Source organism: Candoia aspera, chromosome 7 (assembly GCF_035149785.1).
Source record: "Candoia aspera isolate rCanAsp1 chromosome 7, rCanAsp1.hap2, whole genome shotgun sequence".
Classification (NCBI taxonomy): domain Eukaryota; kingdom Metazoa; phylum Chordata; class Lepidosauria; order Squamata; family Boidae; genus Candoia; species Candoia aspera.
This window is the reverse complement of record NC_086159.1, coordinates 75,080,445-75,107,302: the sequence shown is the minus strand read 5'-3', so window position 1 is coordinate 75,107,302 and position 26,858 is coordinate 75,080,445. Positions and strand designations below refer to the sequence as shown.

General features: G+C 39.0%; 1 protein-coding gene across 1 annotated transcript; it reads right to left on the bottom strand.

Moving 5' to 3' along the window:
- CDC123 (cell division cycle 123) lies at positions 1 to 26,680 on the bottom strand. Its single transcript, XM_063308169.1, has 14 exons — positions 26,519 to 26,680; positions 21,818 to 21,919; positions 20,667 to 20,738; positions 19,199 to 19,262; positions 18,225 to 18,257; positions 17,101 to 17,196; positions 15,978 to 16,084; positions 9,594 to 9,642; positions 8,961 to 9,036; positions 7,447 to 7,569; positions 6,094 to 6,122; positions 3,884 to 4,012; positions 2,060 to 2,197; positions 1 to 183 (listed from the first exon to the last, which is right to left on the bottom strand). The coding sequence occupies exons 1-14, from the start codon at positions 26,584 to 26,586 to the stop codon at positions 151 to 153; spliced, it is 1,119 nt and encodes a 372-aa protein (XP_063164239.1). The 5' UTR covers positions 26,587 to 26,680; the 3' UTR covers positions 1 to 150.
- Positions 26,681 to 26,858: the final 178 nt, after the last annotated feature.

Sequence of the window (26,858 nt, the reverse complement as noted above, 5' to 3'; positions counted from 1 at the left end):
TTAGGTGAAAACATCTTTATTCCATTAAATATCGTGCACTCTTAGCATTGCCTTTCTTCAGTGACAAAAGGCAGCTCTTTCTCAGAACTGGCACAATTAAAATGCTATCTTTTGGTGGCCTTATTTCTGTTTTCCATTTTATCTTGCTCTTCATGGTTCCTCATCATCATGCTGATTTCTTTTCTGGTTAAAAAAAAAACAAGAAATGGAGTGTATTATTTATTCATAATAAGTGTACTAATTTATTATTCCAGCTTTCCTCTAAGGGCTATAGAAGGCCTACACAAAATTCCCTCCACCCATTTTCTCCATAACCACCACCACCACCCACCATGTGATGGGGGTGGACTAACAGAACGTAACTGTCCCACAATTGCCCAGGGACCCAGGGGCAGATTTGAACTTTCCTACTCTTAAGCCTATCTCCTGAACCATGACATCATATTAGCAGACTTGCAAGAAATTTAACAGATTTGTGGAGACATAATGAAAAAAATAATATACAAGCAAACAGTAAATTAAGAAATAATAACCACAGTAACCAGAATAATCATCAATTGGAAATAAAGTGATACTTTTGACCAAGCCATGTTTATGGGCCAATAAACTTACTGAGTCCCATGAGACCACAGGATGGCCTATCAGTTTTCATAAAGGGACATTTTCTATACTAGAAAGAATTTGTAATTTTCCTGACACGGTCCTTTTACCCCTCACTAGGAAGCCTCAGTGGGCAAGCTTACAGCTTTGTTGGATAACACCCCAGGCTACTTCTGCATATTTTAAACTGAAAGACCTATAGGCTAAATAGGTCCACCCTTTGTTCCACACTCAAGAGGCTGTTTGCAAAGCTTCTAAGTATTTGCCGTTCTTTGATCAGAAGAATGAAAGGGGTTGTATAAGTACATAAGTCACACTATGTGACCACAAGTAAATGGATGTTCTTTCGGAGTAACACTTCAGATTGGATTTGTGAAAGGTTTTATTACAGTCATCATCAACCAAACAACATAAAAGTATTCAATACAATATTTTCAGTGAGATTTCAATTTCTGCAGTTCCAAGCATCACTTAGCTGTTCCCTTGTGTTCTAGGAGCAAAATACCTTAGGAAGTCAGCCAGCCAATAGACTGAGGGAAAACTCTGCAGCTTTCTACTATACTTGATTTTCTGTGAACAAGTTTCTAGCCTCTTATCAGAGGGGACAGACATATAGGTATTTTGGGGAACTGAAAGGGATTTGAGAAAAGGTGTACACATCCACCCTTACTTTCTCTCTAGGTTGCCCATAAAAGGATAATTTTTGCAACTGTTTGAAAGATAGACTGTTCCCCTAGAGGAAGTAGTCAACTGACCATAAAGATAATCCAGAGATCTTCCTATGCTTTTCTAAAATTCCATTATGTAAATTACAAACTTTTAGAGTGGGACAGAAATCTTGCAAGAAAACTGACATGTACCTATTTCCATCATAATCTACAAATCTTATAAATTATATCAGTGTTTTTCACTTAAACATTAGGTCCACTATCCATTTGCAGCAAAGGAACAAGGCAGGTAGGGGATTGAGAAGTTTTAAAATGGTGGTGGTGGTGGGATAACAGCCAGTGTCTTCCATAGAAAGAAGCTGTTTCAAACTGGACACAAATGTCATTTTCAGTATCTTGGCCATATAAACTACTACTTAATCAGGTTTTAATCTAAGAATCTCAATAGGATATAGACAAGGGGAGGGAGTGGGGCTATTTTCCGTTCAAGAAATGACTAAATGAGGTTTCTAGTCTGGAAGAATATTACAGGCTACAGTTGTGTTATGAAAGGTGGGTTCCAATCACAAGCTATTATATACCAATGAATATATAAATTACCTCCCTCATTGTAAAGCTTTTTAAGACAACCTCTTTATATATTTTACTCAAATGTCTAGAACTTGGTAAGGAAAAATCTAGCGGTAGGTGACTCTGCATTTATGAATATCACTCTGAAAACAAGAGTACCAGTGTTTCAAGCTACAATAATTTCTGGCGCGATAATCCTACCCATTTCAAAATGTGCTTACCAGTTTGAGCAAGTCAATTAATTTGTGAACATCTTCTCCTGTGGAAAGGTCTACAAAATCTTTGGGCAACCTGTAGCTCAGATATGGACTTGGCTGGACAGTGAGGTTGCTGTTTGTGCAACGGAAAGATGGATAGTCCTGATTTGGAGGAGGGGAGCAAAATCAGGAAAGATTTAGTTAATATTTCCTTGTAATTTTTTGTATTAATTAATTGATTAAGTTTGTATTCATTGATTAATTAGCTAATCAAAGCAGTCTAAATACTCATTATTTATTACAACTTCTCTTAAACATACACTCTCAGTAAACAGGTTCAAAATATCTAATAGCACTTCAATGACCTGGGGGACAGTATAATGGGGATTCTATAAAACTTGGGTCAATATCAGGATTTTCTAGGAGACCATCTGGACATGAGAATCACTCAAGGGGCTGACAGGTTCCATCAGCACAAGCGTAACTTCCTCCACGCCCACTAACTGCTTGTTTGGCAAGTTGGGGAAAGGGGACTCCCAGAAGTGAATACCTTCTACCCCAGTGAGAAACTGCATTCCATATCTGCACTCATAAATGTTGATGTGAAATAGGACTGCAGAATACAGACATTTTAGATCAGTGTTTCTCAACCTTGGCAACTTTAAGGCGTGTGGACTTCAACTCCCAGAATTCCCCAGCCAGCTGTGCTGGCTGGGGAATTCTGGGAGTTGAAGTCCACACGCCTTAAAGTTGCCAAGGTTGAGAAACACTGCTTTAGATACATAATGGAAGACAACCCAATGGAATGAAAAAAGCAAATGCTAAAAAGAAACAAAACATAAATATACATAGAGAACATTTATGACCTAAGTCAGGGATTAAATTGTTCTGCAAGATATTAAGTTACATCAGTGTGAGAAAACAGAAATCTTTTTCAAACCTATCTTCCCTTTCATTTCCTACTCTCCCAGAATCTGTGACAGGGCAGGAGAGTCTCCACAAATCCTATTGCTCAAAAGCAGGAAAGAAAATCAAGGCCCGGTTTTTACTGGGCTTGCTGAATTTTAATCTTCAGCCTTTTCTGACGTTCTGGTCAGCTTCTCTTGCAACGACGTTTTAAAAGGTTTTTTAAAAGACAGACTGAGATTCTTCACTCTGATATGATGTCTTTTGTCGTGTACAATTTGTGAGGCCTTGCTCGTGCATGGACACGATGAAATGACACTTTTATTACTGAAGAAGCTCAGAACACCTTGTAAGGAGGTAAGAAAGCCCTGGCTAAAATCTGGATGACCCTGGTCACCCCTAGCTTGATGAATAAAATTGGAGCCATTGATAGGACAAGAAGTTAGGTTTCCGTGGAAACATGGGAGAACTCATGGCTCTTGTCATGAGTAAGGATGGCGAGCAGGGGGCTCTCACCCAGACTGTCAAGCGCATGCGTAGCACTGAGGAACTGTTCAGCCATTCAAAGAGACACAGATCGGGACCGCCTTAACCTTTGGGGTTTATATGGCTGGGTTTTCCCACGCTTTCTCAGTTTGTTAGGATTCTTGTTAAGTACTACTAATAAATATTAGAGACCAAGTCCTCGCCTCAGTGTGTTTCCTGGTAATCAGGACAGCTCTCAATCCAAAATTCTTACTGGCCATGATGTTTCCATCATCTTTGTGGTTGATGTTCACTTCCAACAAGACAAAATTACAGCAATGGGTATTTTAACAAAGCAAAACTTCAAAGCGCATATTTGCCTAGCAAACTCAAGAAAGTTGGCTTAATTATATGTATGCCTATATAGAGATTTATATTCTCCCTTTTTCTTTTAATCAATCTGTTCTGCTCTCTTACCTCTTCCATGGCTGCGCCTTCACTCTGGTCTTCTTTCAAACTATTTCCAGACCTTATTTCTTCCCATGTAAACAGCAAAGAATCAGTTACTTCACCAAATGGATTAAAATCAATTAACCACACTCTGCCCTGGAGAAGAATGGTAAGAGACAAAGTATAACTCTGTTCATATGGGACAACGTAAAAGAAAAGAAAAAGAAAAGAAAAAAGAACATAAAAGAAAATGTTTAAATGCAATATGGATGCAAATCTTTATTTCTAAAATCTAAGTTGTCCTTGATGTGTGTTCTCAATCTACTTTTTCACTTTATTCATTAGAAGTACCCAAGTTCAACAATCCTTCTTCTCGATGGACTTTTTTAAAGGCTTTGGAATGATGTTTCAAAATGCCAGAATTTTGTCATGATGAGCTGCTAAGTTTCCATCTACAGAGGTGTGTGGAGGTCAAGATTATGGCGAGATTAATGGCATTTAAAAACTTACTTATAACCAAGTGGCCTATGTCTTCTTAGACAATCTTCTTCGTCAAATTTAGAGGTGTGCAAAGTGGAGCTGTTTCAATGTGGAACAATTCTGGAATGTCAAACCAGCATCAGAATGCTTTTGGTAGAAGTACAGACTGATTTCTTCCACTCTAAACAGTTGAAATGCTTGACAGAGAAAGCTTTTTTGAAGTCCCATCTGCTGTGATTTTCCCTATTCCTACATCAACTCTAAAATGAGACAATGCCTTGAGTCATTGCCAAGAATTCCATGAAACCAAGATTAGCTCATCAATGTTTAGCAATATGAGCCAGAAATATACGTTACTCAGTAAGAGCAGAATGAAAAGTTAAAGCTGTTTAACAGCAGGTTGTCACTGCTACCATTCTCTAAACACCCATTAATGTATACAGAAAGTAGAACAAAATGTTAGGGTTCTAATACATTTAAGCAATTAAAGTACACGTTCTGCCTGCTTTTAAGAAAACGATGTTGCTAATAGCCAGACCATTCTGGAATAGCATATAGTATACATTATAGAATGTGTACAACTAATCACCAGGCGTATCATCAAATCAGTACCAACTTCGTATTTCAACCTGTAGTTGGCTGTTTCCTCTGAAAGCTCCATCAATATACTCTTAGACCTGTTTTCATAAGAGAGTTTAACTTCATTTTCAAAAGCCATTGGCATAAATCATAGCCACCACACCTCTGGATTAATGATTTGACTGTCCAACTGAAGATTAGCTTCTTCTAACCTTCCGTGAGAATCTGCCTTCCTGTAACCTCAAGCCATTATTCTGTGTCCTGCATGAGAGAACGTCTCCATCCTTCAATCTCTCATCATGAGATTTTTGAACCACCTATGTATTCTTTCAGTGTTCGTGCCATTCAGCTCATTTAACTAGTCTGCTAATCAGCATCTCATGTATCAAGGCATATGATGCCCACAGTATTCCCACAATCTCTTAATGAAGTTGTTTGATCTATAAATGAAATAAGGTCAAGATCAAAACCCATGCCAACTTCTGGTATTTACTACATTATTTTCAAAGTGTTTAAAAATTTACAGTCTGCTCCAGAATCTTCCCAGGTATTGTCAAACTGATTGGTCTGCAGTTTACCAGATGTCCTCCCTCCCCCCAAAGACAGCACCAATGTTTGCTCATCTCCAATCATCTGGCACATCATCACTTCTCCAAGATTTTTCAAAGATAATATACAAAGGTACAATCTTATCTCATGCCAGAAGTCCATCTTCTATAGAACTCTGATCATGGTCTTATAAGCCAAATCCTTCCCATCTATACCATCTGACATGGCTTGCAGTATTCCTCTTTCTTTTTCTAGTCCACTTCTGTGGACAGGAAGGATGGATGAGAATACCATCTGAGCCTTCACCATCATCACTTCTCAAGTTATTTTATTGGCCTGGGCACAAGCCCTGCTTATCGGACCACTGCCTTAATAGCAACACTTTCTCCTGCCTTCAAGGCCATTCCTTATTCCCTCTACAATATGGGCTTGCCATTGCCTTCTTCAGGGATGCGTTTTGATTACCTGATGTTTCTCCCCTCCACTCAGTGACCAAATAGTGACCTATGTAGTGTTTTGAAGATCAGCAGAGATTGGCTAGATGCTGCCAATATCATGGAGAAAACCATGGTCCTAATTATATTCCTTTCCAACTGTCAGCATGGGTATAGAACAGAAAGCTCACTTACCATACTGTCCCTGTAGACATCAAATACAACTAAAAAGGGGGGAAAAAAGCAGAAAGTGGGAGAGGTGAGTATCTTGATGATGGTTAGCCAAGTGAATGCAAAAACAGAACACCTCTTTATTTTTGGTTTATTAACCGGCCTTTCAAAATATTCCAATATTCCTTTTATTCTTTAATCATACTTGAGCAAATAATCAACAAACCATCTCTCTCTTGAAACAGGAAGTTTCCGAAGAGTTATTGATATTTTGCTGAGCTACAGGATAACATAGGGCCCAAAACATAGCATATTCTTGACCAAAGTTGATGGGTAGAGAAAAAGCTGGGTGATGAAATAATAACAGTGAATGCCCATTTTCTTTCTGACACTCTTTTTTTTGTCTCTCTCATTCTCTTTCTTCTTGTTGTGCCCTCTTTCTCTTCCTCTTAAACTGCAGGGAAGGGACAGTTACAGTATTTACTCTCAGAGGCCAAGGGATGGATGGCTGGGTAGATAAGTAACATTCTAAGAAAAAATATGCCAACTGAATATGAGTAAGAACAAAAAGAAAAAGATAAAAGGATCAAGTGAATTTAAGGTATTTAAAATAATTTAATTAAATTTATTTTAAAATTTAATTATCTTTAATTACAACTTAATTAAATCTTTAAGTAAAAATTAATTATTAATTTAAATTGTAATGATTTGAAATTAAAATTACTGTATCATAAAATATTGATTGATTTATCTGCTATCCTATCTTAATGGTGTAACTTATTCTGGTTCATTTTAACGATAAGAAATTCTGGGTGTAAAATTACCTTTCACTTACTAAAAATGGGCAGGTTTTTTTCCCCCCTGAATTAGGTGCAAGACCCATATAATGCTATGGCCACAGACCACCACACTTGGTATAGGACACATCTGCATGACCTCCTGAGTCTGCCGCTACACACAGATAGGTTTCTTACCTGGGGATTTGGTGTCCATCAAACATACCAAGAGCTGATCTGGCTACACTGGAGTTTATCCCCTCAAAAATCTGTGATGGTGCAATCAGGGTTGGATCCACTGTGGACAAAGCTTCAACTACTCCCACATCCCCCCTGGGGCCAAGAAGTGAATAGGAGAAAAGGAGCAGAGATGCTGCTGCTTTTGTTGTGATGATTTTAGCTTCCATCTTCAGCTATGTAAGTAGCTGCAGGTAAGCTTCAAAGATACTTCCAACTAAATGATCTAAATATGTGGTTCTCCTGCAGAAAACATGCAACAAAATCAGCAAGGGCGAGTGGATAGAATCACCAAGTATATGTCTTGAAAGAGAACCTTGTAATTATTAGAACATACCCATATCTTATTAAAATTAATACTTACAATCTTCATCCAAAAATTTATACTGTACGTGTTTCTTGAAAAACTCCTGTATGCATCTACAGATCTCTTCTTTCTGTTTAGAGATATGTTCGTAGTACTGAGTGTAGTCTCGCTGGGATATACCTGGTTGAAAAATTATAGCGATCATTCATAGCTATGCAAGATTTCCTTGGATTTAAAGTCTACCAGTAGAATAAGAGTCCAAATGATACTTGTTGCCTGGTTTTGAGGATAAACGAAAGACAGAACTTGCTTAGGTCTTATTCATTCCCATTATTTACATTCAGAAAGGCCCTGAACATCTCACTTACAAAATTGTAACAAATGGACTACTGCTAAGGCAAACTAAGTTTATGCATTATGCTAAACATAAAGTCAAAAGCAAAACAGCCAAATTATGGATTAGCATGACAGGCACAACTAGGTAGAATATATTTTGAGATCACCTATTTGAAACCTTGCATAACTAACAATATTTTAGCAGAGAAACTTCTGTAAGTCAGCAGTTCCAGTGTGCAAGCTCTACGGAGCTTTCTTAGCCAGATCCAGGAAAGTCAGGGAAGTTAAATGTATGTCTACTCAATCGATCGCAGACTACATGATGCTTTAAAACGATATTCTTTTTTATCAGAATTGCAAGGAAGGTTTTTTTGTACAGTATCCCACACTTACTCTAAAGCATTCAGCGTGGCATTTGATCTGAAAAGAAACCTCATACTGGTGAAGGGAAAAGGAATGGGAAATGTCTGCCCAAACAGCATCTTATCCAAATGCCCTCCAGTAAGGTAGTCTTAGACTACCACCTAGGCCAGTGTTCCTCAACCATGGCAACTTTAAGATGGGTGGACCAACTCCCAGAATTCCCCAGCCAGCATCTTAAACTTGCCAAGGTTGAGAAACACTGGCCTAGGCCATCTACCTCCCCACCACCAATTATGTCCACAGTTCATCTCTATCTCTTTTGAGGACATAGAGAGGTTCTGGGGTGGCCCCACTCTTCAGAGCATCAAGAACTGACATAGACATGGTGAAGAGACATAGCAACCACATTCCTCACCCTTGAAACAAACCTCTTGATAAGTGGGCTGCTGTGGCCCACTCACAGGCCACAGCAGCCACACAAGGTGCCTGAAAACTACAACAAATAATGCCACAAGCAACCTTGCAAGCTGCAGACTTCACAGCTGCATTACTGACAGCCATGAGCCAAGAGAGGAGGCAAGCTGTAGCTTAAGAAAAAGAAAAGACGGAGGAAGGGACATACATGAGGTCCTCAGATAATGCATCAATATTAAGGATGGTATTTCATGTTACTAGTTTTGTGAGCTATTTGGACCATTCTGGGAAAAACTGTACCGAAATATGACTAATTAACGGGAATGCTGACAAAAAGAATCATAGCCAGAACTTCGTATGGAAGTCTTACATGTGAAGTGCATGAGTGTTACAATGAAAATATCTAGAAAACCTTTAGATACAGCAGAGGATAAATGAGCTTTTATTAATAAACTCACCAATAAGTCTGTTTTCCTTCACAAAGCACCTGAACTCTGCCCCAGGAATCAATTCACACCATTTTCGGAGGACTAGCTAATGGAAGAAAAAAAAAAATCTAATTAACTGGAAGAAAAAAAAATCACTTTCAACGTAAGTGGCAATTAAGAAATTGCAAAATGCTGTTGAAAACAAGAAGAGCCTCTGTTAAGAACCTAAGACTGACCTTGTGGTCTTCAGCTTCTGAAGGAAGCTGTGATGAGACCACAGATGTAATCCAGTCACCATGCAAATGATATGAATTATGGAATGTATTTATTTTCAATTTATTTATTTTACTAGGCTTATATCCTAGTCTAATCGAGTAGTGACTCTGAGAGATTTACAATCCTATTATACATAAACAAGATTAAAACAATGAGGATAACAAAACCAGTAATAATAACATCAACATCAACAAGCCATAATGATAACCTAATCAAGCCACGGAACAATAGTTCAAGTAGTCCTCACTTAGCGACCACAATTGGGATCGACAATTCGGTTGTTAAGCAAAGCAGTCACCACAACTGTGCTTACAATCAGCTTTCCTTTGCTTTACAGCTTTTGTGCTGTGTTCAACATGCCGCCTAGGAAAAGTAGCTTTCACTTACTTCATAACTCAAACAAGGGTCAGGGGAATCATCCTTGCAATGGGTAAACCTAGAGGAAGAAACACATGTGATAGATTTGCATATTTGTCTTTAACAGCAAGAACTATGAGTAACCCATCATTACATGTTCTTCAGTGACTTTATTAACTTTATTCAGTGACTTAATCCTCAAAACCAGGCAAAAACTGACTTGAAGGCCCTAAAACAAAAGTAAATTTTTTAAAAATGCCCTGTGTGGTTACATCAAGGTGAAGAGACAGTAGTCCTTTTCTGACTCTTGATTTGGTGGCTTGCTAGTGTTAAGCAAGCCACCAAATCATGAGTCAGAAAGGGACTACTGTCTCTTCACCTTGATGTAACCACACAGGGCATTTTTTTAAAATTTACTTTTATTTTAGGGCCTTCGAGTCAGTTTTTGACTCCTGGTGATTGCCTGGACAAGTTCCTGCAGTTTTCTTGGCAAGGTTTTTCAGAGGTGGTTTGCCATTGCCTCCTTCCTAGGGCTGATAGAGAGTGACTGGCCCAAGATCACCCAGCTGGCTTTGTGCCTAAGGCAGGACTAGAACTCACAGTCTCCCGGTTTCTAGCCTGGTGCCTTAACCACTACACCAAACTGGCTCTCATACAGGGCATAGCTTGGACCTTCCTTTTTATAAGCAAGGGGTTCATTTCCAGACAAAACACCAGACTGCAGCCATCCTCTGATTTTTATTTGCAAAGGATGCCTACAGAACCTATGTGGCATTCTTATAAATAAAGATTATGCTAGAGGCCTCCACTTTGCTTAATCAGCTTCCTGTTTAATTCAGTTGAACCAAAAACGATCCTGAAAAAGGGACGCATTTGATGGGTGTTGGAGGACACGCAGATGGGCTCGCTACTACCTACCTCCCAGCCTGCCTTAAGAGATTCTCCAAAGAAGACGGTTCTTTTTTAAAAGCTCTGATAAAAATCCTGCATTGCAATAAGCTGCTCAGAATCTACCGCCCCTGAGAGAGATTTTCTGTGCCAGCTCAACACTACCATCTTCTGGAGGTTTGAGGGAAGTGCGTTCCAATTGCACTTGGTTTCAACAAGGTGTAGAAATACCAAAGAGCCTTCTTGCTTACATGCAGGTTCCTTAAGGTTTTCATTTTAAGAATAGTTCAGGTTTTGTATCTCCTTTTTCCAAATTCTAGATGGTGAGTTAAAAAAGGAGGAGGAAAATCACAGGAGAGCTAGGGGTGATCCTTGTTGCAGATCCTAATCTCCAAATGCTCTTGTAAAGTAGCAGGTCTTTGTAGCTCTACTGGAGGGGGTGTGTGTGTGGGTCATATGGATTTCTTGGGGCAGAATATTCCAAAGGCGTGGGGCACAAAGGCCTGTTTTTCTTGGTTCAGTTCCCCTCGATCTGCTGAGGAGGCAGGAAGGCAGAGGCAAAGTCCAACCCTTTGTGGACCAAGTAAATACTGAATATATTTTGAATAAATATCCTTGAAACAGTGAAAGAATAAGGATCTGTATTTCTCAGGTTCCAATCTTGTGCTTCTTAACTAGACAATGTTAAATAGAAAACTTAACCATTTTACACTGTACTGTAGGAGTATAACCCCCCTCAGTTTTCCATTTCCATCATATTTTATTGGAGCTGTTAAATTACTGATTTTTTACCACGCAGCTGAACCGAGCCTGTGGGGTTGTCCTTCCCTCTTTTTAATCTATAAACCTATTTGAGTAACTGAATAAATAATGAAGCCAATTTTCACCTGTTCAGCACTTTCCTTCCGTACGCCAATTACATTTGTAATTTTCTCTTCCTGGGGGTTATTAGCACTTAATCAATACTGAAATTAATTGATGGCTTAGTGGACCAGACTTTTACTAGATTCATTCATGTGAATCTGGATAGTCTTTAAGGAAAGAGAAAAAAGTAGTACTATTTTGCACAGAAATTAAAATGTAATTTGGATGCATAAAAACAATCTCTACAGAGGTCCCTTACTGGTACATCATTGAGATGTAGAAATCAATGAAAAATCATGTACAGTTTTTCTAAAGGATCCTAAAGCTGTGCTGATTGTCCTCATCTAAAGATCTGGAGAATTCACAGCAAGCACTTTTCTGCAAAGCTCAGAAGAACATATTAGTTGTTCTTTACACAGGTCAATTAATCTCCCATTGCCTAACTTTCCATTCATAGATAGTTTAACTTTCTGTAATCTCCCATTGTCTAACTTTCCATTCATAGATAGCTTAACTTTCTGTAATCCTGAGTTTTGCCATCAGAAATGATGCCATGATTTCCAATTTTTCAAAAACAGCATGTCTTCATAGTTTTCTTCAGGGAGCTTTATTTCATTCATGTTCCTATTTTGGAGTAGACCTTTACAAATAAATTCTCCTTTCAAGCAACCATGGTGTCATAGAGTACCTACATAATTATTTTCAGGTTTCTGGTTCATATACAATTTTGTTAATCAATCTGATAATCCCATGTACAATAATTTGTAGCCACCCAGTTGAACTCCAAAAATGTCATACTCAACACTAGAATGGCTGTGATAGATCAGGCCAAAAGACAACCTAGTTAGATCTAGTAATTGAATGATATCTTTCAAAGCAGGATGTCAGACTTATGTAAGAAGGGAGGATTCACGCCTTTTTGTTATCTTACTCCAACAGGTATCTGGTTCAACCTATTGTAAACATGTAGGGTTTAATCAACCTTATTTCTTGAAATTAGGGTTCAACTCAGGACTTCCGGTGGGAATGGCGTTTTGAACAGCGTCTCTTGCGAATTAGCTTCACAAGTAGACCTGGCAGCATGGCATTTTAGGGCTTGAGCAGGATCTCCTGGGTCCAAAAGTGTCCCCTGGATAAAGGAGAACCCTAGGAATTACCCCCTATGTCCTCTGAACAGCCGATCATAGCCATAAACAGAGTTTACAGATCGAGGAGTTTATAGATCGAGCAGTGAGTGATCAGCTGGGAGGTGGAGTATGATCCCTTCCCACGCCGCACTGCAGCCATTTAAATTGACTCTAAAACTGACCACCCCATTTCTTAATGCACCAATTTATTTGCCTTTTCTTTGCTTAAAATAGGCTTTTTCCAACACAGAGATGAGATTTCTCTTGGTAACTTTTACATTATTTTTGAAACTTAACTGTTGAGCCTTTGAACTTGGTTTGGTATTTTGGGCAAATAGAACTGAAAGCTGAACTGTAGATTTATTTTATAGAAGCAAAGGACTATATTTTTTTATTAATTGGCAGTATTTTTATTGTTTCCTTTTGGGATTATCGTGAGAAAGTGAGCATTGTTGCTCTTTTCTTAACAAGTTAATTGGACACTTCCTGTAAACACCTCTAGTGGCAAGACTTTTGCTTTTGAACGATCTCAGTCTCTAGTACTTTTCCACCGACTTTAAGATTTGGTTGTATTGGCTAATTTTAACCACCAGAGGGAAATAATCATGGCCTCTAGGACACCACCTCGTTGTGGTTCTGATGATGGGGAGATGATGAGAAATATGATCGATGAAATTTCTAATAAACAATCTTTTGATGCTTTTGAGAAGAAAATGGAAAATAGATAATCTGACTTTGAGAAAAAGATGGAAATTAAAAATGGAGACTTTGAGAAAATGATGGAAAATAAATATCCTGACTTTGAGAAAAAGATTGAACATCACATGGAAAATAATGCTGGAGAGGTGAAGCAAGTAATAGATCGAGTGGAGGTGTAAGAAACTAAGATGGATAATACTGAACAAGGGAGAGAGTAAAAGAGCTTGATAAGATGGCTCTGTTAGAACTTAGGGACATGGATTTTTGTCTGAGACTGAGGTGTTCCTGAGGTGAAAGGGGAGAATATTGTTGAAAAAATCCTACAGGCTTTGGCAAAATTATTGGATTGGGAGGAAGATAGAATGGAGGATGAATGAGATAAAGTTTTTCGAATCAGCTCAAGATATGCAGCTGTAAATAATAAACCAAGAGATGTTTTGGTTCATTTTGCAAGAAGGAAAACAAGAGGCCAGGTTTTGCAAACTCACTTTGAATCAAGATTAAATATTGACAATGTGGATATAATGCGTTTTGAAAGAGATTCCTGTAAGGATATTGAGGAAGAGAAAAGACTATGCTTTTTTAACAGAGATTTTGAGAAAGAATAAAATTGTTCTTCGATGGGCAAGATTGGAAGGTGTAAGTTTTATGTTCCAACAGCAAAGATTCAGATTGACCTCCATCCATAAGGCCAAGGACCTTCTTGCTAGATATGGATCTAGTTTGGATCGGGGTATAGATGAGAAACCTGCACCTGGAACTAAGCCCCAAGAACCTGCTGTACAAGGTGTACACATGGGTGCTACATCTATGGACTTCGATCAGATGTCTGCTTAATCATGGCTTGCAGTTACCTTACTTGGAATGTGAATGGGGCAAATGCCCCACACAAAAGAAATTTTGTTTTCATCATTTGAAGACATTAAGCCATGACATGCTTTCCTCATATAAGGAAAAAAGATATTAAATATTTGATGAATAAAAAATTTGGGAGAGGAATTTATTCCAGCAGGTTTGGACTTGTGATATATGTTAAACCACAGTTGAAACCGCATTTATTGCTTTCTGACAAACATGGCAGATATAGAGCAGCGGAAGTTGAGCTTAATGGACTTAAATCTATTGTTGTGGGGATATATGTACCAAATGAGGATAAAAGTAAAAATTTTTAGACATCTTCTGAATGGTCATCTTTTTCATATCAAAGCTGGTGTCTACTAGGAGATTGGAATGGTGTAACTTTCCCACGATTGAACAGGACATCTGAAAAGGAAATTAAGCTTAAACAAGGAAGACTCCCACAGTCTTTTTTTTTATATGATAGACAATTTGGCATTAGTAGATTCCCAGCGACACAAAATGGATTGGCAAGGGAATATACTTTTTACTCAGAAAGACATAAATCTTTTTCAAGAATTGACATAATATGGATTTCAAATAATTTAGCTAATAAAATTTGCAAGGTTGATATTTTACCGAAGACTTTCTCTGATCACAATCCAGTTAGTTTGAAAATAAAGAGATCTTCTATGGCTTTTCAATGGAGATTGAATGAAGCTATTTTACAAAGAGAAAATGTTTTGGTTGATTGCAAGAGGAGTTTAAAAGATTTTTTTGACATCAATTTGGACAAAGGGACTGACCTAAAAACTGTTTGGGACATCAGCAAGGCAGTTATGAGAGGTCACTTTATCTGCCATAACTGTAATGTAAAACAGAAGTGTCAACAAAAAGTGCAAACTATCTTGGATCAAATTAAAGTAAAAGAAATTGAGTTACAGAAAAACCCATTAGATACTGGTATTTACACCAACTTAAATTATTATACCAACAATTATCTATGTTTACTGTGAGGGAAATTGAGACAAAATTGAATTACGTTAAACAGAGACGTTCTTACATATGGTAACAGCAGCAAGACTCTTATATGCTCAAAGATGGAAGGATGCACAAATTCCCTCAGTGGAGGACTGGATGATTAAGTTAATGGAACTGGCACAAATGGCTAAACTGACAGCATTGATAAGAGAAAATACTGCAACTGGATTTGTTTCTATTTGGAAGCCGCTTTTGGACTATTTGCTTGTAACAGAAAAAAATGAAGTTCTGATTTTGGGTTTTGATGATTAAATGGTTTTATTTTAGAGAAATAATGTTACTAAATGTTTAATTAATAGCAAGAGATTAACTTTTATATCTTTTATATCTGTGTTGGGGAAAGTCAGAAGTCATCTGTCTTTATGTTTTTCTGTCTTCTTGCACTGTTTTAGTTTCTCTTGTTTCTTTTTTAGACTTGTATTCTATCTGTTCTATATTCTGTATTTTGTGTTTTAATTTTATCTTGAAAATTAATAAAGCTTTACCAAAAAAAGAAAGAAATTAGGGTTCAACTCTACACAAGGTTGAACTCCCTCACCTGAGCAAATTCAGCAGACAAGGGAGAAGAGAACAGAGGCCCTGATAAACCAGTCACTGAATACAGACCAGGAAACAGAGTGAAGGACAATTTTCAGATTGTGAAAAGGGGTAAGTGTTTCTTAATTTGTTCATAAATCATCTGTAGTTAGGGTTGAACAGAGAGATAGACATGTTTGCTGATAATACCATACAGCTCAGGGTAGCAGTGAGGCTTCGATCACACAGCAGCAGATAACCCCCTTCCCACAAGTTGCAATGGGATAAACAGGCAAATAATCTAATGGGCAAAAATTGATAACAACACGTTGAATTGGAATCGATTCTAATACACAACCCAATTTTTCAGAGCTGGCAACAATTATAAGGGAGTAAAAGCAAGCAACTCTTCAAGGGGCAGACCCAATACAATGATACTTACGGTTGAGTGAAATCGCGAGTAATGAAGTCCGAACTCTTGAAAAGTAGGAAAATATCACTGAGGCTGTTGCATTTCAGTGAACTATTCAGAGCTATCCAGTAGGCATCCTGAAGAAGACAGTTTTATTTCAGACATGCTTTAACTGCATATTCCACACTAGCATCATTTCCACAGGAAAAAACACTGTGAAATTGGGGCTACGCAGGGCTTTGATCCAAAGCTCCAAAAATACTTTAGAGGGCACAAGAGTACAAACATAGGCCGTGGGTGCAACAGATAAAGGAACTGTTACTTTTTTTCTTCATGGGGTTGTGTGATTACTCTCCAATTCTGGGGGGAAAATCAACTGCTTTAAGGGGTTGCAGACAGCATCTTTCACAGACTGAATCTAAGTGCTGCGCAGCTGTATGAGAAACTAGCCCAGACAAAGTATTCATATCAGACTGGGAATGCTGGAGTTCATATCTACGTTTGACCGCAATATAACATTAAGAAGCAGCTCAGGCAGATTTACTGAATTGTAAGAAAGGGAGGAGGCATAGTACAGTCAGACTTGCAAGACTGGGTTACTACAGCCAATCTCAGTAAAAGTAGTTAGCCATCCTGTGGAATTGATTTCCTGGTCTGGTCTACCTAGTGGGGCTGACAGCAAGCAAAAATACAAACCAGAAGAACAGATGTAACTTAGTATAATAAAACAATAACCCAAACTTGAAACACGGTAATTTACTTTAATCCAATCCCACTGAAGACACCACAATCCAGCAAATTCTTGCTAAAAAAACTTGCATATGTTATACTGGAGGCTCTATCATCCCCACAAGAATTAGTATAACATTCATCTGGACAGCATAGTAGATTTTTTAAATAAAGGGCTGAATAAATCTCAACTGAGAATCTGAACAGAACTTGCAATGCAAAATTTAATTCAGTCTTCCCCAATTCTCCAAGACACAAGGGATTGGATTCTTATTGTATCTAAAAATGCTGTGGGAAGGGAACTAAACCAGGCTCTAAAAATGCCCAGTAATGTTTAGAGTCATGAAGTGACCTCATAATTTGCAGGAAAGCGCTCTGAGAATCTTTATATAAATTTGCACTTTGAGGATTTAATTCAAATTACCCTTGGAGCACTCCAGTTAAGCTTCGGGAAAACACTGCCTCCGAGGGAATGAATTGCCTCTTCAACTTTAAGGGCAAATTCAGGAAATTCTGGTGCCTGGATGGTAAACAAGAGAGAAACTCTTTCTAGAAACAAAAGCTAACACAGATGGTACACCTGGAGAAACAACCTTATATAACATATATATATGTTGCATGCAAGCCAGTATTTACAATAACATCTCCAGGACAGGCTCAGCACAGATACATGTTAAACAGATTAGGATCTCAAGAAATATCCCCATAATACTTTATTTGCAATATTTGGATTTGAAAATTCTGAATTTCTGAAGTCCTGGCTAGCAGAATTAACATGGAACTGGTCTGACTGCCAGATACAGGTAGTCCTCACTTAACAATCATGTGTTTAGTGACAGTTCAGACTTACGACAGGGCTGAAAAAACTGACTTGCAACTGGTCTTCACACTTACGACTGTTGCAGCGTCCTCACAGTCACATGATCATGATTTGGGCGCTTGGCAACTAGTTCGCATTTATGACTGTTGCAGCGTCCCGTGGTCACATGATCACCATTTTCAACCTTCCCACTCAGCTTCTGGCAAGCAAAATCAATGTGGAACTGCATGATTCCCTTAAAAACCACATGGTTTGCTTAACATCCATGGTGATTCACTTAATGACCACCAAAAAAAGTCATAAAATCAGGTCGGATTCACTTAATGACCACTTCGCTTAGCGACCAAAATTCTGGTCCCAATTGTGGTTGTTAAGCAACGACTATCTGTAGTGCTTTTGGACAATGGATTCTGCACAAAGAGTGTAAATGAATGAATTGCTCACTATGTTCTAAACAGAGTATTATTCAATTTGATCAGTATGTGTGACATTTGTTTCAAATTTTGTCCTAAATACACTTGTCTGCTCTAGGAACAAGTTGGAGCTCAACTTTAATTTCTAACTTAGGAAAAAGGTCATTGTCAGATAAAACCCAAAGAAAATTAACTATTTGGCCTGTGCTTTCCTATAACTCAGACTTCGTAGGTTATTTATTTATTTATTTATTTATTATTCAAGTTTTGTAGATCTCTTGCAATGAAAAATTAAATGAATACAGAGGGCCTTACTGTAAGCGTTGCAGTATTTTCATCATCAGACCACTGAAAAAGAAGACCAGAAAAAAGCTTTTTTGATTGGGATGTGAATATTGACAGAGTTGCTTCATCATGGTTAATTGATTTAATCATAATTGATTAGGTTCAAATCATAGAACCCATAATTAATGGTTTACAAATCACAAGGGTTGAGTTCATGCTGATCCACCCCTTCTCAACAATCTTATTTTACACTGAGGAAGTTCTACCAAACTGGGAGCCCCTTCGTTCCATCCATCCCAAGACAACTGGAATCAAATTCGGCCTTTAGGTGGAAAGTCCTGATACAGAGAAAAAAGCCAACCTCCCTAGATTCCCCTAGTGAGGGAGTCTCTTCTCCTTTCTTGTGGATGCACTGGGTCTCCTTCGGCTTTGCTGACAAAGTTTGAAAGAGACGGCCAAAGGCCAGAATCGGCATATGTCAAAAACGTGAGCAACGGAAAAAGCAAGCTGAAGTCTTGCCTACTGTCACTGGTGAATGGTGTTGTTACGTTTCAACCAAGAAACTCATCCTGTGGTAGAAAGCAGGATTCCACATATCCTGCACAAGAGCTCAGTCAAATTGTCTTGGAGTCAAGCTTGATTCCTGGTAACCTACTGGGACTCATCCACGTAGTCTCATGGCACAATATCAGAGTGGCTTACCACTGTGTTCTTCTGGGACTTGTTATACTTCCTAGTCTAGACTACAGCCTTGAGATGTGCTGGTGATCTCCTCTCTAAGAACTACCCAGGGCTAACCTTGCTTAGCTCTCTAGATCCTCCAAGCCTGATCAGGTGCTGCCACTCAGGCAAGGGCAGATAGGGTGCCCACTTGAAAAAGAGCCTACCTTTTTTTCTAATTCAGGCTGTAACTTTAATAGGGAAAAGGTATGGAATTCTAGAATGGGGGTCGATACATCTGACAATCCAAGAGCCAGAGAATAGTTATCACAGTTTGTACAAACCACAGTTTCTTCTGTCTCATCATCATCTCCATCATCTTCTTGGGATATTGTTTGGGGATCTTCTCTAAATAAGAAACCAGAAGGTGAAACCTTTTGATAATCAAATCTAAAGGTTTTAACCTTTATTATGTTAGGCTTTATAACATTTAATGCCTGAAATATGTAAAACAAACAACTCATGGAAACTCTAAGACAAAAGTGATCTATCCTGGCCAATAAATAGCATTTCTCCAACAAAATCTATGATTCAACCTTATGCTAAACAGGTACTGTAGGAATAACCTGGAAGATACTTAGAAAGATCATCTAAGACACTGTTTTGTCAGTTTACAGTTTTTTTTTCCTTTTAAGCTACCCCCCATTAAATCTATCCAGTAGGGGCGTAGGAGCTACTAAATAATTTTAATCAATGTTGTGTCTTCAACAGTTGGGTATTTAAGTCTTCCAATATATGCAGAATGAATTGTAATCATGGAGACTAGGGATTCTGATCCCTTCCATTCTTAATCCATAATGCATTTTGCCTTTTGATTTGCAATAAGAAAAAGTGAATTGGATTGGAGGCTGTCTCATTCTATCCCAGGAACTGAACACTTCCTATCCATGCAGATATATAAATACACAAAATGACTAAGCAATAATCACATCAGGTATTACAGTAATATCTATCTATCTATCTATCTATCTATCTATCTATCTATCTAGGTGTCAGGAACCACAGCTAAAGGCTTGTTTGAAAAGCACTACTTTAGATCAGGTTTCATGCTAAATACATTTGTAACCTAAAATTGGTCAAACTGCATTTCACTATATCTCTAAGTGAACATCTACATGGTACACAGTTAAACATGACATCTTTCTGCAAATCTGAATGCAGAAATAACAGCTTCCAAACATTTCCCAGAGCCAGCAAAGAATCATTTTATTCTTGCTTTTGGAAATTTTTTTCTCACTCTTCCTTGCAGAATTCTTCTAGCTCAGAAATATTCTTAGGTTTTCTTGCATGCCTGGGGACTGCAAAGTCCATTCCAAAACCTTTAATTTGTAACTAATGCAAATGACTGCATAATTCATGGTTGACTTGGATGTATGTTTGAAATTGTTGCTTTGCTGAAACACCTGTTTAGAAGCTGTTCTTTTTTACCAACTGAGGTGTTTTAAAGTGCTGACTGAAATGGTTACAAACCTTTGCACTTGGCATATTCAAATCTGCATTCTAGGTTTGAGAAAGATGTAGTGTTTATCTTTGCACCATGTAGGGGTTATGTCAGCTTCCATTTACTTAGGGATTTATTGAGACATAGAATTTGACCAGCGATGCCTCTAAACAATTGTATACAGTATTATGAATATTTTACTCTGACATAAAAGCCACAATGATCAGCTGCTGCTCTTTTTAGAAAGATCACAAAAACCCATAGACAACTATTTTTAAAATACATCTAAATCCTTAACTGAATACTCTTACCTGCCGGAAACTACCAGAGTTCCATCATCTAGTAAGTAATCTTTTACATTCTGTGGTATTGGGAGAATGATACTAAAATGGAAAAGAAAAATCACTTTAGAGGGCCTATAAATCTGAAGAAACAGCAAGGAAGCCACTATTCTACACTTTATGCAAATGTCTGTTGCTAGTGTAGTTATATTAACAGCATTGATATGGTTAATAAATTCTTCTTCCAATCCAAGAAAAAAAAAGGCCAGGAATGTGAGAGGGAAAAATTGATAAAGACGTTCAAAAAGTAAAATGCTATTCTGTCATTAAGCACAGTTTCTCATTCTTTTTTTTAATACAAGCATTTCTTTTCTTAAACATACAAAGACCCAGACAACATATTACTGTAGAGGTTTGGAATGCATGCACTCAGTGGATGGACAACTCTTTTAAAAATCCATGTAATGGCTTCCTAGTCATCACCAGATCTAAAATCAATTAATATGTTCCTTGTTTGGGTGAATAACATTCACCTTTTCTATACATGCAGGAACAAAGAGACTGACTGCACATAACAGCAGCAACAATTTCTATCAACCCAGTGGCTGCTGTAAAACTCCCAGGTTTTTATTTTTACCCATATTAATGACTGGTCAAATCTCCATGATGTTTATTCATGCAGATAGCACCCACAGAAATCCAGAACTGCTCACAAGGACAAGAAATGCGTTCTAGGAACCTCCCTCCCTTAATTTTTGGAAACCACACAACACTGGAAGGCAAGAAGAAATTAGGCACAGTATGAAATGCACAACACTGAGCATGAATAGCAGTGTGGAGCTGCTTAATTTCAACCAGATCTTGGAACCTCCAGATGTTGGATTCCAACTTCTTGCAGCTCCAGTTAAAAAGATCGGGAGGAGCTCTTTGGTTCTTGTGTTCAGCTTAATTCTGGAAAGGCTTCATTTCTTCATGTTGTTTTAAACAAACAAATGAACAAACAAACAAAGCTGCTAATCTACCCTTAAAAAACTGGCTGATGCCACCTTGCATAAAGAAACCATACATATTAACTATTCGAAGTCTACAATAGGGAAGAAATTTGTATAAGGTATGTTTCAACAGTGAATGCTGTAGAAATAAGCCCCTATTTAACTCAAGGCAAAACTTGTCTGGGGTACCTGCGGATGGTCTGGCTCTTGAAATGAGGATACCAGGAAGAGAACTGGCAGTTGAGCACTTGTTCCTTCTTCATCTTTATATGCAAAACAGGACTGCCAGCTCTGTAGGAAAGAAAACAAGGCAACATAACATTTGAAGGAGGATGAGGACAAGCATTAACCCATTTGTTAAAGGCTGAGTATTCGCACTTTCTGTTTATTTAGCATTTTTAAAATATTACCTATCTGTATTGCACCTATCTATGGGATTATAGTCTGCTGGTGCGAGATGTGTGTTTTAAGAAGACCAGAGAGATAGAGTGAAGTAAATTACTCTTGGTTATTGAGATTCAATTCTCCGAACCAGGTGCCACCTCCCAGGCTTTCAGTTTTGAATGTGTGTATCTGAAACAGTGTATATTTCACTTTTGAGTGTCATGAATTCCAGCAATGTAGACTTAGGCTTATGACTTAGGCTGAGATTTCATTTAGCCTCTCTTTTATCTGTTAACAGCTTTCATATTCCTTCAGTGTCTCTGCCTCCTTCTACAGCCACAGATAGACCCTCCCCAAGTTGATCTGTCCCCAGTCTGGCCCTTCAGGTCTTCCAGTCCCTGCCACTGCAATCAAAGCCATCCTCTTCTTCACCTTCCTTCCATTCGTCCCAGCATTATGGACTTCTCAAAGGAGCTATGTCTTCACACAATGGGTTCAAAACACAATAATTTGAGCCCAGTCATTTCTGCCTCGAGTGAGAACTCTGGATTAATTTGTTCTATGGTACATTTGTTTGTTTTCTTGGCTATCCATGGTTTTCTCAGGAGTCTTCTCCAACATCAGGGTTCAAAAGTGTCAACGTTCCTCCTGTTCTCCTTCTTCAAAGTCCAACTTTTGCTTCCTTAGAGCGTCTCAGGGAAAAACCATTCTGATCAGAATTGTGCAGACAATGTATTACCCTCCCTGTTATCCAACCTCTTTTGGTACTAGCTGGGGTGATCTTAGGTATAATGCTGGACTCTTCTCTCCCCCTCCTCCCCACTACCACTTTACAATTGAGACCATCCTGTTGGGCCTTAAGATGCAGGTGATGTTGGTATAAGCTCCACACATTGAGCAGAAGACTGCCTACTTCTGCTGTCATAAATAGATCATTAATTGGTGCTGCCTGGTCTTAGTATGACTAGTTGCTTCTGACTTAGAAAGCTCATCAACCTTCATGGCCCACTGATGGCTCTTAGGGATTTTCTGATACCTTAACAGATGATTCTTCAGAGCCTCAGTTCATCTTTGGAATGGCTTACACTATTACTTTTCCAACCTGGAGAAACACCTGACAGGAACAGGGAGGACTTCCAGTGGGAACATGGCGGACTGAGTAGCTGTGTCTGCGGGTTCTGCGGGCAGAACTGACAACGCAGCAGTTTTTTGGGGACTCGGGCAGGTTTCTCTGCACATCACCAAAAGTACACCATACCCACAGTGAAGCCTGGTGGTGGCAGCGTTATGTTTTGGGGCTGCTTTTCTTCAGCTGGAACTGGGGCTTTGATCAAGGGAGGGAATTATGCACAGTTCCAAATATCAGGCAGTTTTGGCACAAAACCTTCAGGCCTCTGCTAAAATGCTGAAGATGAAGAGGAATGTCACCTTTCAACATGACAACAACCCAAAGCATACCTCCAAATCAACCAAAGAATGGCTTCACCAGAAGAAGATCAAAGTTTTGGAATGGCCCACCCAGAGCCCGGACCTGAATCCAATTGAAAATCTGTGGGGTGACCTGAAGAGGGCTGTGCCCAGGAGATGCCCTTGCAATCTGACAGGTTTGGAGCACTTCTGGGCAAAAATTCCCAAGGCAAGATGTGCCATGCTGAGAGACTCCTACCCCAAAAGACTGAATGCTGTCATAAAATCAAAAGATGCTTCAACAACGTATTAGTGTAAGGGTGTGCACACTTATGCAACCACGTTATTCTAGTTTATTTTTATTTTTCGCCCTAAAAGATTTCAGTTTGTTTTTCAATTGAATTGTACAGCTTGTATGTTATATTAAAGGTGGAAAAAATTCTGAAGTGATTTATCTTGGTCTGATTTTCTTACATCTCAAAAACCTGGTATTTTAACAGGGGCATGTAGACTTTTTATATCCACTGTACAGCTTGCCTCCTCTCTTGGCTCATGGCGGTCAGTAATGCAGCTGTGAAGTCTGCAGCTTGCAAGGTTGCTTGTGGCATTATTTGTTGTAGTTTTCAGGCACCTTGTGTGTGTGGCCTGTGAGTGGCAGCTGGGCCTCTTCTTATCAAGAGGTTTGTTTCAAGGGTGGAGGAATGTGTCTGCTATGTCTCTTCACCATGTCTATGTCAGTTCTTGATGCTCTGAAGAGTGGGGCCACCCCAGAACCTCTCTATGTCCTCAAAAGAGATAGAGATGAACTGTGGACATAATTGGTGGTGGGGAGGTAGATGGCCTAGGCCAGTGTTTCTCAACCTTGGCAAGTTTAAGATGGGTGAACTTCAACTCCCAGAATTCCCCAGCCAGAATGTTGAAGTCCACCCATCTTAAAGGTTGAGAAACAGTGCTCTAAGGTGATCTGCTGCTTAGGTCAATTTTAAACATATAGGTGTCACTTAGTTCTTTCTGATTGATAACTGATGCAAAGCCCCCAAATTCCACAGGACAGCAAAGGAAAAAACAAGATAAAGAGAACAGAAGTTAATAAACACCTTTTCCTTTGCCATTTTAATAAGACTCTCCCACATCACTCTTAAACTATTTTGAGAACTGCCAATAGAAATTGGCATGTTGATTTTTGACCCTAGAAATCAATGCAACATTTTCCTTCTTCTGCATGAATATTATTCCCCTGTTTATAAACAGAGATCATAACACTAACTTAAAAAGTATCAAAAGTAAAATGGTCCCATCCTTCATATTAAGTAAAAGAGTTGGAGGGCAATCCAATTTAGTTTAAATCCTAATGATGTGTATAGGGTTTCTTCCCAGATTTTTTTTTAATCCATTCAATCGTGTCCAATTCTCGGAGAGTGCCTGGACAAGTCCCTGCAGTTTTCTTGGCAAGTTTTTTTGGAAGTGGTTTGCCATTGCCTGCTTCCTAGGGCTGAAAGGGAGTGACTGGCCCAAGGTCACCCAGCCCAAGACAGGACTAGAACTCAGAGTCTCCCAGTTTTTAGCCCAGTGCCTTAACCACTACACCAAACTGGCTCTCTCTTCCCAGTTAAGCAGGGTCAAAACTGTGGCCTGAAAATAGTATTTGCTTCTTGTTTCTGAATCCACTACTTCACTAATAATTTGTTTACAAACAAATGAAATATGAGCACTATGTGTCAAGTCAAGTCTCCTTGAGTGGAGCTCAACTGTTGATGACTTCAACTACCTCCATGTAGTTTTCTTCACAGGATTATGGAAATAGTTTGCTACTGTCTTCTGAGACTTTTTTTAAATTTCTCAGCTTAGGCTATCTTACAATCCTGGAACTTCCTGGTTGTCTCAGATCCAAATCCCAGGTTTGATTCTGATTAGTTCTGAGCCCAAAGTCAGGCAGATAACTTAAAACCTACCAGCCAAAAACATCTCTTTTGTTGAACCAGCATGTGACTTGATTGAACTGAAAGGTATGACAACCTGTAAGAGGTGGACAATCTGGCCTGCAAGCTATAGATAACCTCTCCATCCATACTAGGGTGTCAAAAGATTCCCCAGATTGTATTCTGAAAAATAGACAGGAAAACCACCCATTTCTGTCTGATTTTCTCACCCATTTGGATTTAAGAACTAAAAATAAAGACGCTGTTGACTATCTGATGACTGCAATCATCCAGGTTTCATGGCTACAGTATGGAAGTGTTTGCTATTGCTTTCAAAGAGGGTTCTTTGACTATTTATTTATTTACTCAACTGATATCCCATCTTGCATTCAGGGGCTCCAGGTGGCATGCACACTACTTTCCCTTCCCACCTTCCCCGCAACAACAGCCCTGTGAAGTAGGCTGAGCTCAGAGGGAATGACTCACTCAAACAATCCCAGGGAAATTCTGTGGCTGAGGATGGGCTTCAACCTGAGTCTTCCCACACTGTTGCTTCTGCACCCCACTGGCTTCCTCCTCCTGGCCTATTCTAAAGAGCTGGGCTTTCCTAGTGGTCTCCCATCCAAGCAGTAACCAGCCCTGACCCCGCTTAACTTCCTGAGATTATCCAAGGCTGGCCAGGTGCTGCAAGGAGGAAAACAAAGGATAAGGCCCAGCAATGCTTCATCCTCTTTCTCATTTTATGGCTTAAAAGGTAGGCTGCAGAAGTCTCCCCTCCAAGGTCTTGTCAGATCTCCAAAGAGAAGATATGAAATGTTAAAATATTTAGCTAGAGAAAACCAAAGAGGATTCCATGTGTTATTTACATTTCTTTCCCTGTAAGTGTTCATATTGCACTTTTTTTCTTCCTGCATAAATGTTTATATTGCGCAACATATATAATATAACGCACCAAGGACTCCATAAATATAAATATAAATATAAAACTTTTAAGTCACCATCAGCTGCTTATTCACTATATGATTGGCAAACCTAGCACGCATCCAGCACCCAGCACCCAACAAGGAGCTCTGTAAGCCACACACTGTACGTGGGAATACACGCGTGTGTGTATTCGCACACTCCCAGCGACTTCCCCAACCCCGCACCCGGGTTTGCTCTTCCAGCTCCCTTATTCTACCTGCTACACCATCTTCCCAGCTGCTCCTGGAGGAACCGACCAATCAAAGAGCGCGGTGGGCGGGACATCAAACCTTCTTCTTCTTATTGGGCAAGGGGTTGTCCGTCGTCTAATGAAAGGCCCGCGGGGTCACCACTACCCGCAAGGGAAAGCCGGAAGGCTAGCTCTGTTTGGAGCTGGTATGTGACAGGCATCTCTGAATGCCAATCAGTGATAGAAAATGGTCTCTGTAGGCGGATCTCTCGCCTTCTGTTAAGAACGTAGAGATAAGCCTTGCAGAACCTACAGGAGGAACTTTCAGGTTGTTCTAAGACTGCTTTCTTCCTGCTCTCAAACGGAA